This window comes from Apaloderma vittatum, unplaced genomic scaffold, assembly GCF_000703405.1.
Source record: "Apaloderma vittatum isolate BGI_N311 unplaced genomic scaffold, ASM70340v1 scaffold6670, whole genome shotgun sequence".
In the NCBI taxonomy this organism is placed as follows: domain Eukaryota; kingdom Metazoa; phylum Chordata; class Aves; order Trogoniformes; family Trogonidae; genus Apaloderma; species Apaloderma vittatum.
In genome coordinates, this window is record NW_009692759.1 from 1 (window position 1) to 12186 (window position 12186).

The 12186-nt window shown below is 38.0% G+C and overlaps 1 protein-coding gene across 1 annotated transcript; it reads left to right on the plus strand.

Annotated features, from left to right (window-relative positions):
* Nucleotides 1-73: 73 nt before the first annotated feature.
* TMEM5 (transmembrane protein 5) lies at nucleotides 74-10459 on the plus strand (the record flags this gene model as incomplete). The annotated part of the gene is made up of 5 exons (XM_009866496.1): nucleotides 74-270; nucleotides 1150-1252; nucleotides 5828-6142; nucleotides 8214-8384; nucleotides 9471-10459. Coding segments are annotated over 5 exons (1204 nt in total), but the record flags the coding sequence as incomplete, so codon positions are not given.
* Nucleotides 10460-12186: the final 1727 nt, after the last annotated feature.

Consider the following 12186-nt stretch of genomic DNA (forward strand, 5'->3'; position numbering starts at 1 on the left):
CAGGTCCTGCCGGAAATCCGGAGTTCAGTAATGCCTGTCGGTTTTCTAAACTTGTAAATCGGTTCTTTAATAGTGAAATTACGCTGTCGGGTTTCACAGATCATGCTGCCTTGGGAAACGAGGAGTGGAATCCCTGGGAAGCGGAGGAGAAAAGTGAACTGGCAGCTTCTCAGCAGAGATACGAGGCTAGTCTTAAGATGATAAAAAATGCAAGAGCTCACCTGGAGCAAACCAGGCTTAGAGTGCAGATTTGGGGCAAAGCAGCAATTGGTAAGCAGATGTAATCAATGTCGGTTTATCACTTAACCATTCTGATATAGCACTTCGTTGTTTTTGTTTTAATAACTGAAATTTACGATTAAATAATATGGATATCTGTGCATGAAGACCATTAAGGTCTACTTCAGAATCATATAAAATTTGAGAAGCAGCGGCCGTATTATATAAGGGGCTCTGACATTTCTTCCTCAAGTTCTTACACTGTTATTGATGCCGCGAAAAGGCCGAAATCAGAACTTAATAGCCTTGACGTCTATTAAGCAGGTATTCTTTATTGCAGCGCTGGGCACAGCTGGGATGGCTCCGCCAGGCTGAGTGTACAGCTTATGTACAGTTTGGAGATACATAGTCATGCGGTTTCGGAGAACTCATTAACATGTGTTGCCGCCCGCTCCCGCATGCACAGTACAGTCTTTCAGCGGTCATTAGGGGTCTCTAGTGGTTGTTTTACTTCATCATGGTAGTCTTCATCGGGGTGTCATTTTGATGTACTCCATTCAGTTAACTCCTCGTCTTTGTTAAGAGACGCCAAGGCTGGCCTGGGCTGGTTCTGCATACCTTAATGGAGTTTGGGAGTCCTGGGGTATTCTGTCTCTGAAGATAAGAGCATCCTGTCCTTGGGGATAAGCTCACCTTGTCGAATACGTTTGTCTCATACCTCCATTCTCCCACTGATTCTGCTTGTCCAAGCATATTAAGTCTCCTACATACCAGCTAAAACTACAGTTCTGGCTCTAACTACGGCTCCAGCTAAAACCACAGCTTCATTATGCTTTCTTATTTCCCAAAAATACTTGTATTTGCTGGGAGTGTAGAGTATGCAAGATCCATGCATTTAAATTCTCCATCGTATATTCATTTATATTTTAGGTCTTTACTTTTGGCAGCATGTTTTGGGAGGGCCCCTTGAGCCAGCTGATGTGACTGCACAGTGGAGAGAAGGAAGCCAAAGAGCAGGAAAAACATATTTCAGGTATGTTTGAGATGCATGATGTTGACTTCATTTGTTAACTTTAACAAACAATGCATTGGAAAGTTTATAAGATGCACATATCTTGTCTATCCCAAAATTGCAGTTATTTCAGTATCGGTTGCAAATACTTTAATTTTGTCTTGTTTTGAAAACTATGGAATATGTCCACGACTTCGCATTCAAAATTATCACAAGAACAGTTACATTTATTCATGAGAAACGTGTTTGATAAACCCAGCAAATTCTAGCCCAGACATATGACTATTAAAAAAATAGAAAACTAAGGAGCGATTTCATTTGCTGTTTTATGAAGATTTGTATACTGGAAAGAAATGTAGCAAGACTTACCAATGGTGAGAGGAAGGGCAGCCAACAGACCTCGGGAGGCGGGGAAATACAACCCTGGGAAAAGTCTGAAAAGCAGTTTGTGGCTCATAGTTGACTGAAAGAAGCGTGGAAGCAGGGAGATGTCTGCTGTTATTTGGTTTCTGTTGTATTCAGGGCAAAGGGACTTCACTCATTCTTGCATGAGTAGGGTTGTAGCAAAATCATGATTTGTTTGTATTTATAATATTTATGTAAATATGTATTTATAATAAAAAAAATCTGTGACACCTAGCATCTGGTTAACTACTTGGTTTGCAAAGCAAAATTTTGTATGTAAGGGAAGATTACACATTTGCTTTAAAAATTAATCTGTGATAATGCGTGTTTTAAGACTGTTGTCAAATGTTTTATATTGTTCAGTGAATGATATAGAACTTTTCTCCAAGGTCCTATTTAATACCACTTTCAAGGTTTTTTTATAAAGATACCGTGAAAGGTGAAGGATTTTTTCTCTATTTGACCCAGATTTCCTGCAGGATTTTTTATTTATCTGGCCAGTTTGCCAGTCTGCAGTAGTAGCTTTCCAACAACATTTTGCACCAGGACCCATCTGTTAACAAAGTATTCTTTTAAAATTTAAGAGAATTTAATTTCTGAAAATTGTGTTACTTTAAAAAGGTACTTTTCCTTTGCACAGTAAGGTGGGGTTCTAGCTGAAATTTGCAGATCACGTTTGAAGAAAGTACATGATTGTGAATTGAAAGGTATTATTTTAAGAGATCGTAAAAGTTTGTCATCGCTTTGAATTGTTTAACAATGTATCTGGCTGTGTACCTGTTACAAGCCACAGAATCTTTTTAGTAGTGTCTACATCACATTTGTAAGTGAATAAAAAATATTTTCTAGAAAGACACGTAGCCTTGATTTAAACATCACAATTATTAGAGTGTCTGGTTTACATCTAAGGAAATAGATGAAATGATGTAATCTTTAAAAAAATAGCTGTATTCGTTGTCTGCAAATATCACCAGATCCTACAAGATTAGTGAATCAGCTATGAATGATGCTATTGCATTTTGGTAGTCTCTTTGACAGAGAAGAGAGCTTTCCATTCACAAATGTGGAGAAAGAGTACAGTACTTTCTTTGAATAGGAACCAGAGCCTGCAGTGTTGTTGGGAAGAAACTTTTTTGTTTCCAGAATTAAAATCTCGGGCACTGCAGAAATCAGCGACACCCTACCAGATAGATCGTCTTCTTGATATAGACATGAGGATTTTTTTCAAGGCCTTGCTTCATGTTCATAACATGAAAATAATTTGCTGCACTTAATGAGTCTGTCACTTGAATGATTATGTTGTTTTTTCTCTCTGTTCTACCTGTTTCAGTTGAATAATGACCTCAGATCATTCCTTAGGGTATGCACCTCTCAAAGAAAGACTTCTATACGAGCATTTAAATACCTTCTTGTGACTTTTAATGTAACCAGTCTTAGTAGAGTCTTTATTTTTAGTTCAACTTGGATGCTAAATCTTATAAAAATATAAAGTCCAAGTTTGATACTAACATAAGAGAGGTTAAAATTTGACAGACTGGCAGGTACTTGTGCAAGGTATAGAAAGCATGTAAATATAACTGTTATTTTAATTACTGGTTTTTATTGTGGTTTTATTGTTAAAGTATGGGATTTCCACGGTGTTTCTTTTTCCCCACTGTAATTTTTTATGCTGTTAAACTTCATATTTTCCTACACACAGGTTGTTGCTTCCCCACCTTCACATCCCGTTATTCCTGTAAGGTTGACAGCCTCACAGCACTGTGTCCATAGATAAAGACCTTTTTCCCCAGGTCTCTTTTACAAGCTGATCACTGGATCAACTCTGTATCCTGTTCAGTATTTTAGGCATTCTGATGCTCAAAGTGTTCCCTCCTCTGAATCCCACTGATTCTTTACTCATCATCTGTTAAATGAAGTGGAGTTTTTTTCTCATTGTCTATTAAACTTTGATTTTAAGTCTTGATGTGACTTACATTTAATCTGTCAGAAGTCTTGATTCCAAATCATAAGTCTCATGAATCTTGGATCTAAAATACACCCACTGAGCCAGCAGCGTGTCCGCTTAACTTAGGTTTAGAATATGCTTACCTAAGGTCAGTCTGCTTCGGAAAACCTCACTGGGGTAGTTTTTACAGCTTCTGCTGTGAATTTTCTTTTCCTTACTAAGCACATTTGAACTGAAACTAGTTGTCGATTTCAGCAATTCTTGAGTTAAAATTCATTCTTAGTCTAAATTAGTAAAAACTTGTGCTCATTCTAAATTAAGTTTTGGTAGTAGCTGAAAAACTGTAGTAATGTACCAGGTTAAAAATCTAAGACTTAATTGACTCTTGAAAAAAAAAAATTGCTAGCTTTGTCCCCTCTGCTCTTTCCCAAACCAAGTAATCACTAATCCTTCGAGTTCAGCCAATAGTCTGTTAACAGAGCAGTTACCTGCAGAGCAGGAGGTGGCAAACACTGATTTGCTTCCTTGCAATTCTTAAATGGCTGTTGTCAAATATTTAAAAATTGTTAGTGATTTAATGATTTTGCTACGTGATTGAAATTCCCATGGTAAATACATTGTGTGTGATCTAGAAATGCAATTTTCTACCTAAAATGTTTGTGCTGACTGGGTTATATCAGAACCTCAAGTTTGACCTGGGTCACAAAAGCAACTAAGTTTACATTTAGGTAGGTACCTCTGGTGTTACAAATTCTACTCAGTATCAGGTGACACAGTGGTCTAACCCTAACTTAACCAAAGTTACAGAGAAAAGTAGTATGCCAAACTGGTTAAGTCTCCCTCATAATCATACCTTGTTAGTATACTCTTAGAGATTTTTGGGAGGACCTCTCTTGTTCTAATATAGTGTTAATTGGTTATTACTGGAGTTAAGTAAAAGGTTTACCTTTAGTGAACATCCAAGTACATGCTTTTTTAAAAAGTTGATTATTTACCCACATTTTGATGTTTGAATATGGCAGTAGTTCTGATTTATTGACAAAATACCTTATTTTCATTTGAGTATAAATCTCCTTTTTCCTGAAAAAAAAAGATGAAGTCAACTTTATTCCTGTATTAATCTGTAGATGGTAACAAAAGAAATGGTCACAGTTGCACAGTTACTTTGCAGTATATTGCATTTATATTGTGGTCAAGGGAACAGTCTAGACTGAGACCTATGTCTAGTGTAGTCCCTCAGGGATTGGTACTGGGACCAGTATTATTCAATATATTCATCAGCGAACTGGATGAGGGAACAGAGCACACCGTCAGCAAGTTTGCTGATGACACAAAACTGGGAGGAGTGGCTGACACACCAGAGGGCTGTGCTGCCATTCAGAGAGACCTAAACAGGCTGGAGAGTTGGGCAGGGAGAAATTTTATTAAATACAACAAGGGCAAGTGTAGAGTCTTGCACCTGGGAAAGAACAATCCCAAGTACCAGTACAGGTTGGGGACTGGCCTGCTGGAGAGCAGTGTAGGGGAAAGGGGCCGGGGGGGGGGATCTGGTTGACAGCAGGATGACCATGAGCCAGCAATGTGCCCTCGTGGCCAAGAAGGCCAATGGCATCCTGGGGTGTATTAGAAAGGGAGTAGCTAGTAGGTCGAGAGAGGTCCTCCTGCCCCTCTACTCTGCCCTGGTGAGGCCACATCTGGAATATTGTGCCCCTCAGTTCAAGAAGTACAGGGAACTGCTTAAAACAGGCTGAGGGAGCTGGGTCTCCTTAGCTGGAAGAAGAGGAGGCTGAGGGGTGACCTCATTAATGTTTATAAATATGTAAAGGGTGAGTGTCAGGAGGATGGTGGCAGGCTCTTTTCAGTGATGTCCAGTGATAGGACAAGGGGCAGCGGGTGCAAGCTGGAGCATAGGAGGTTCCAAGAAAACATTGGAAAAAACTTTTTCACTGTGAGGGTGGCAGAGCACTGGCACAGGCTGCCCAGGGAGGTTGTGGAGTCTCCTTCTCTGGAGACATTCAAAACCCATCTGGACACGTTCCTGTGTGACCTACTCTAGGTGATCCTGCTCTGGCAGGGGGGGTGGGCTAGATGATCTCTAGAGGGCCCTTCCAACCCCTGACATTCTGTGATCTATGATTAAAGAAAGAAAATATCTGGAGTACAAACTACAGAGTAAGGATGTTTGGAGGATTAGGGCCAATAATTTGTCTTAAAGGTGTTTACTGTTTGTATTTTGATTTTCACAGCTTCATCACTGGTCCATCTGTAGTTCCTGGCTACTTCTCAGTTGAAGCTGAAAATATTGTACTAGTTCTGAACGGAAGAGAAAAAGCAAAGACTGCTTACGCCACTCAGTGGTTGCATTACGCACAAACATTAATTCAGACTCACAAAATACAGCACGTAGTGGTTGTGCTGCTGGGGAATGAGCAGTGCAACAATGAATGGATTCAACCATACCTGAAAAGAAATGGAGGATTTGTAAATCTGCTCTTCGTTACATATGATTATGCATTGGTAAATGAAGAAGATATTTTCCAGTGGCCATTGGGAGTAGCTACGTAAGTCCTGTAGGCACAAAACAAAATCGAAACTTAGTTGTTATGCATGAAGTATGGAAAATACGTCTGAATATTACTGCTGATACCCAAAACAACTGTAATAAGTAAAATTGAAGAACATGATCCTATTAATGATTTCCAAATCCAGGGCTGGAATCTTTGGAAATTGCATTTAGCAATAAAAATTATAACAGTAAAAGAACACTAGGATTTAGGGAGCTTAAAAAAAATTAACCTGTGCCTGATGGGGTTTCTGTTTGTTTACTTTCTCTTCAATAGATTTGCTTTTGAGAGTCATGGTAACTGCTGATGTAATATATACCAGTGACATGGAGATTTAAAAGATACTTAGGTAACTAAGTTCCAACTACTGCTTGTGTAGGAAAGGAAAGGGATGGTACTGGTGGTACTTTTTAAAATTCCTGTTATGGCTCAAGAGGAAATTGTATGCATCCCATTTGAAATAATATACTGCAGTATCACAGTGACATAAGGTGGCTTAACTGCTAACTCACAGAAACACTTACTGCTCAAACTGTTTATGTGGAATAGATAAAGGTTGGTTCAGTTACATGCATTTTTACGCCTTATTAACAGTTAATAGTGTTAAAGTTACTTATGGTAATATAAGATGAAAAGAATACAGGATTATTTTTATATTTTATATTGAATTTTAATTCATTATCCTGTATTGAGCCAGTTGGCAAGCTGTACAGAGTTTTTATACATAGCTTGAACTTGCTCACAGTGTTAATGAAATACTCTAAATTTGCATTCTTGATGGTATCAGAGAATTCATTCCATTGGAAGTTACTAAGTAAAAGGAAGTTGGGTGGGGAGAGACAGATCAGGTATCAAAATGAGGCTTCGCAGCCCATGCACACCAATTGTTTTAAAACTTCTCCTTAAAGGTACACAGATGTGCCAGATTTTTCAAGTGAAGAGGGAAAATAAAAATGTAGAATCCTGAAAAATTATTTGGCATGAAGGAAAAATATTTTTTCTGAAAGTGAGCAAATTAACATTCAGCATGCAGAAGAAGAATGAGGAAAGGACTGTTCCATCAAAATTTGAGAGGGTGAAGAAACTGAGTATGTCTTCAGAACCATTAATGGGAATGAAGAAATTACTACGAAATAGAGACTACCTTTGAAACCAGTAAAGAATTGGGATCAGGGTGTAGCTTTTCTTACAAAAAAAGAAACAACAGAAGCAGAAGAAAAGTGGTCTGTCAAAAATAAGACATTAAAAAAAATATCTGTCTTAATTTGAAAATGCAAAGGAGCGGAAACTTTTTACACATTCACCTGTTCCAGGAAAAAATACTAACGTTATGTAATTAAGAAGTTAATACTAGTCCTTCAGCTGAGGCAGTGTTTCACTGTCTTGTCATGCTGGCCACAATAAGTTATGTGAGATTCAATCAGTCAAAAACCAGAAGAATGCTTGATGTGATGAAAACATGTCTAAAAGAATGGCATACAGCTTACACTGGATCCCAGGACTTTGCGTTGGTTTTGCTGAGTCCAAAAAGGCAAGTTAAGTAGCCTGTGTGACAAGGTATTTGACTTGCACGACATGCTATTTAGTAGCCAAAAGATAGCAGTACTGAAATCCACCAAGATCAAAGTGAGATTTTCCTGTGAGAGGTTCCCAGTGGTATTTTCAGCTGATAATCATCAGTGATTAAGGTAGCTCCCCAGTTACCATTAACCTATGCACTAAAGTCAAAACTAGTGGTTGCGTCAAAAAGAGCTACTTTTGAAAAAGACAGTTTCTCAAGGATATTTTGTAACATGCACACATAATAACTCTGATGTTGAAAGAAGACGTAAGTACTCTGGAAAGTCTCTGAGGAGAGTGATTGGAGCAAAGGGAATAAAGACCAACTTGTAGGAAAGGGCTGGACTGGTTTGCTTGTGGATTCATCTGTTTTTGTAGATATGGACTGTCAACAAACAGGTGGTTTTAGTCTTAGAATTTGCTGCACTAAAAGTGAAATAGTGCAAAATGTTTTTTTTCTTTGACATGAACCATGTAATTGTCTAATGTGTATACATTGGTTTTACAGCTACAGAAATTTTCCCGTTGTTGAACCCAGCTGGTCAATGCTGCATGATCCAAGATCGTATCTGTGTAATTTCTTAGGAACCGTTTATAAGAACTCTTCTAGGGAAACTCTGATGGAAATTCTGTCGCAGGATGGGCTTGACAAACTTTGTTGGATTGCAGCCAGAGAACAGTGAGTCTTTGATTTACTTTGTGAAAATATTCAGACTTTTTTGCCTGTTCATTATTACCAATCTTTTCTTAGGTGGTAAAAAGTAGTACAAGTCACCACTCATAATTAAAACAGAGAAAACTGATGAGACCCTTCATACAGGTCTTCGTAATGTAACAGCCGTTTTGTTGCCATATTTTACATAAAGCATATTTTTAAATACATAGAAAAATCTCAAATATGTACTACATATGAGGACCATCATGGTTTTTTCTGATATACTTTTGATTGTAGTGGGAGAAATAATATTTGTCTTGCACTGCGAATGTCTTAATGTCTTAGTAGAGGAAAAAGACAGCTGTATTTTGTTTTGTTCCATATGTGAGAGTGGATTTAATCTGTACGGTATGGTTCTTTTTTATTTAGAATAGGTAGAATAGATCTTTTGGCTAACAGGAATAGGACTCCATTTGTATTTTTTTAATTTTGCCAAGCAACACCTGTAAAGTGTTTGGTAGCAGACACAGTAGTGCCTCAGCTACCCCCATGAAGAATCTCGGGAGATAGATTGTATCTGTCACAGAAACTCTTACTTCACGGAAGTTCTGGGGCACTTCAAGCAGATGGATTCAGGTTAATGGATTGCTTTACATCCTAATGTTTGAAGAGCAAACCTGTACTGATTTGAAGTGTTTGAGGCCAAAAAAATTTCATGGAAAAGTCCATTGAGTTTCTCCCTGTGTGTCTACTTCTGCATTGTGCGGTGAAGTAAGTTGACATATGCATCACCCAAGTTGTGTAGAAGATGTAAAAAGGCATTTCAATTTGCCTCTTACTACTTCTGAGTGTTAGTAATTTCCTAAAAGGACCATATCTTAAAAATGTTAGAATCTATTTTTAACAGTGACATTTTCAATAAATAATTAGAGGACTCTTTAAGATAGTTAAGAATAAAAGTAAAAGCCTATTCATTGTCTGTGTCATATAAAATTCATACACTGATGGCATTTTCAGTTTTATAAATAATTGAAATTAAAGCATATCTCTATTTTTTCATTGTGGTGCCTTTCGGAAAATTGTTAATTTTCAACCCCTTTACTTTCCTAGGTGGCAGCCTCAAGAAACAAATGAAAGTTTCAAAAACTATCAAGATGCCTTGCTGCAGAGTGATTTGACATTGTGCCCAGTGGGAGTAAATACAGAATGCTATAGAATTTATGAAGCTTGTTCATATGGATCTCTGCCTGTTATAGAAGATGTAATGACACCGGGTGACTGCGGAAATTCATCAATGTACCACAGTGCTCCATTACAATTATTAAAAACCATGGGGGCTCCATTTATCTTTATTAAGAACTGGAAAGAGCTTCCTGCTGTTCTAGAGAAAGAAAAAAAAATGAGCTTACAAGAAAAGATTGAAAGGAGAAAAAAGCTTATAGAATGGTATCAAAACTTCAAAGCATGGATGAGACAGAAATTCATTAATACTTTGGAAAATTCGTTTTTGCCAAGTGATAAAGGATAAATTGTCCCTTTTGAAAATCTAGAATAGATCGAAAGCTTAATTTCCATTAACCTTCTGAGGAAGCTTTTATACAAAAGAATGGGTGGATGCATTCCTTTTGAAGTCAACAGAATTGCACTAGCTTGGCGAAGAGCTACGTTCGTCCCTCCATCCTTAACAGTTTTCAGAGAGGTTGTTGGCTTAGCGGAGTGGTAGCCTGTAAGGATGACAACCATTGTATTACTATTTTTACAATTTCCATGTTGGTTGATGGCCTGATAAAGTTTTTTTAGGAGAATGTCTTTGAGCATGTGAAGTTGTTAAAATCCAACATGAGGACAACAGTTGCGTTCAAAGAAAAGAGAAGAAATGAAAGCTGTAGGGTACAGAGTAGTTTGTTCTGTAGAGTAAAGACGAAAAGTATGATTGTAGCGAAATTGCCAGGTTTAGCACAGTCTTTAAGATATATCCTGGTAAGTGCTTGTTTTGAAAATGTGGAGATGTGAACTGTTTACTTGATTGACATTTCATTTCCAAGGAAGTGGCCATAAAGCTAATTAAACACTGTGGAATAAAAATGTGTATTTCAAGGTGGAAATGGAGAACTCTTTCTTAGAAATATTTCATAGCAGTCTATTTCCCCTTTAATGTCAGAGAACAAAATTTCTTTCTTCCATTTGCATTTAGTCTTGGGACTTTCTGAAGTTCTGCTGCAGGTGCATTTATTACCTGCAGTTACAGCTGCACATTCTGAACACCAGGCCTGCCTGTAGCTTATCTGATTTCTCAAAATCTGCTAAAACTTGTCAGCTCCAAAAGATGGCAGAAGTATAATATCGCATGTTTGCGATACTACATGTACAACAGACAGTTTCAACAGCTTTCTTTAAACATAACCAGAGGGATTTGTGACTGTTCTTGCACCTCAGACATTGGTGTGTGCTGTTGCCTTCAGCACGTTCAGCTGAGCAGTGTTACTGCATACACAACGTTGGCGCATTGACGATGGTGTAAAATAGCCAGTTTTCTGTCTTTGGGTATCGGCTTCTCATGCAGGAATTCAAAAAGTGCAGCTGTACTGCTAAGTTGTATTCATTTGTGTAATGATTCTACCTAGTTCTGGAATGTGTATTATAGAAGAGTACTTCTCTGTTGGGATTTTCTTGCATCAGTTCTGTGTAAAAAACCCAAACCCAACCAACCAAAAGAAGAACACACCAAAAAAACCCACAAACAAACCCAAAACATAAAAAACCACTGGGTTTCAGTTTGCTGACAGTGGATGGTGTTCATGGTGGCTGCTCTAGATTTGGAATAAGGTGTGTTTCAAAACACCTACTTTTTTAGGAGCTTGCATTCCATATACTTAAACGATGCTCTAAGAAGACAAATAATCTAAATCTATATAATCTGAGTTGTATATCTAAGACAACTTCCCTGTGGCTGTCATCCACCCATTCTATCCAAAGCAGGCAGTTGCAACGCGATTCAAACATAACTGTTCAGCTGAGACTGGAAGTACAGCTGTCACAGTGCAGCACTGAGTTGATGAGCCCTGCTTAGAGGTGGACTTTGTTGGACTAAATTTACAATAAATTTCCATACTGAGGATCTGAAGTAGCCATCTGCACAGTAGTACACAGTACGTAGAGGGTTAGAGGAAGCTCAAGTATCTCCAGTAGTGTAGTGTCATTGCTGTAATTTCCCTCTAGCAGAATCTTAAAACAAGCTATAAAGTTGTGGAGCAGTGGTCTACAGCAGCGTTTTTTGCTCTGTACTCAGCAGATCTCTCGACACTCTGGCAAGATTTCAAGAAACTGCAAAAAGCAGCTAAGAAGAGAGAGAAGTCTTTGTTAGTCAGCCTAGATTCTTACAAAAGAAGCTGCAGCGTCTAAAAAAATTGCATGGCATGTAAGCCAAAATCTGAAAAACAGTTCAGGGTGTTGATCATTAGAAGAAATGTGCTGCTGTTCATGTGTTCTTTTCTAGGTAAATATGTGAGTTTATTTTCAAACTCATGGCAGTTATATGTTAAGCGTGGCCAAGACATACACTAGTTTTATCAAAAGTTCACATCACAGCTGCTTGCCTGCTCTTAGAGTGCAATAGGAAGTAATTCACATTTTATCTCTATTTAACTAATTCTTGACACTTCAAAATCATCTGCTTTGGTTCAGCGGGAATTAGCAGTAGAAGTTTTTTTCTTGTGTTCTATTATTTCCAGTGCTAATGGAGCAAAGAGCAAAACATCTTAAAGCTAAAGGAGGGTTACTAACACATCAAGCAGGTTGCTGGTATTCTAATTTCCGTACTGCACTC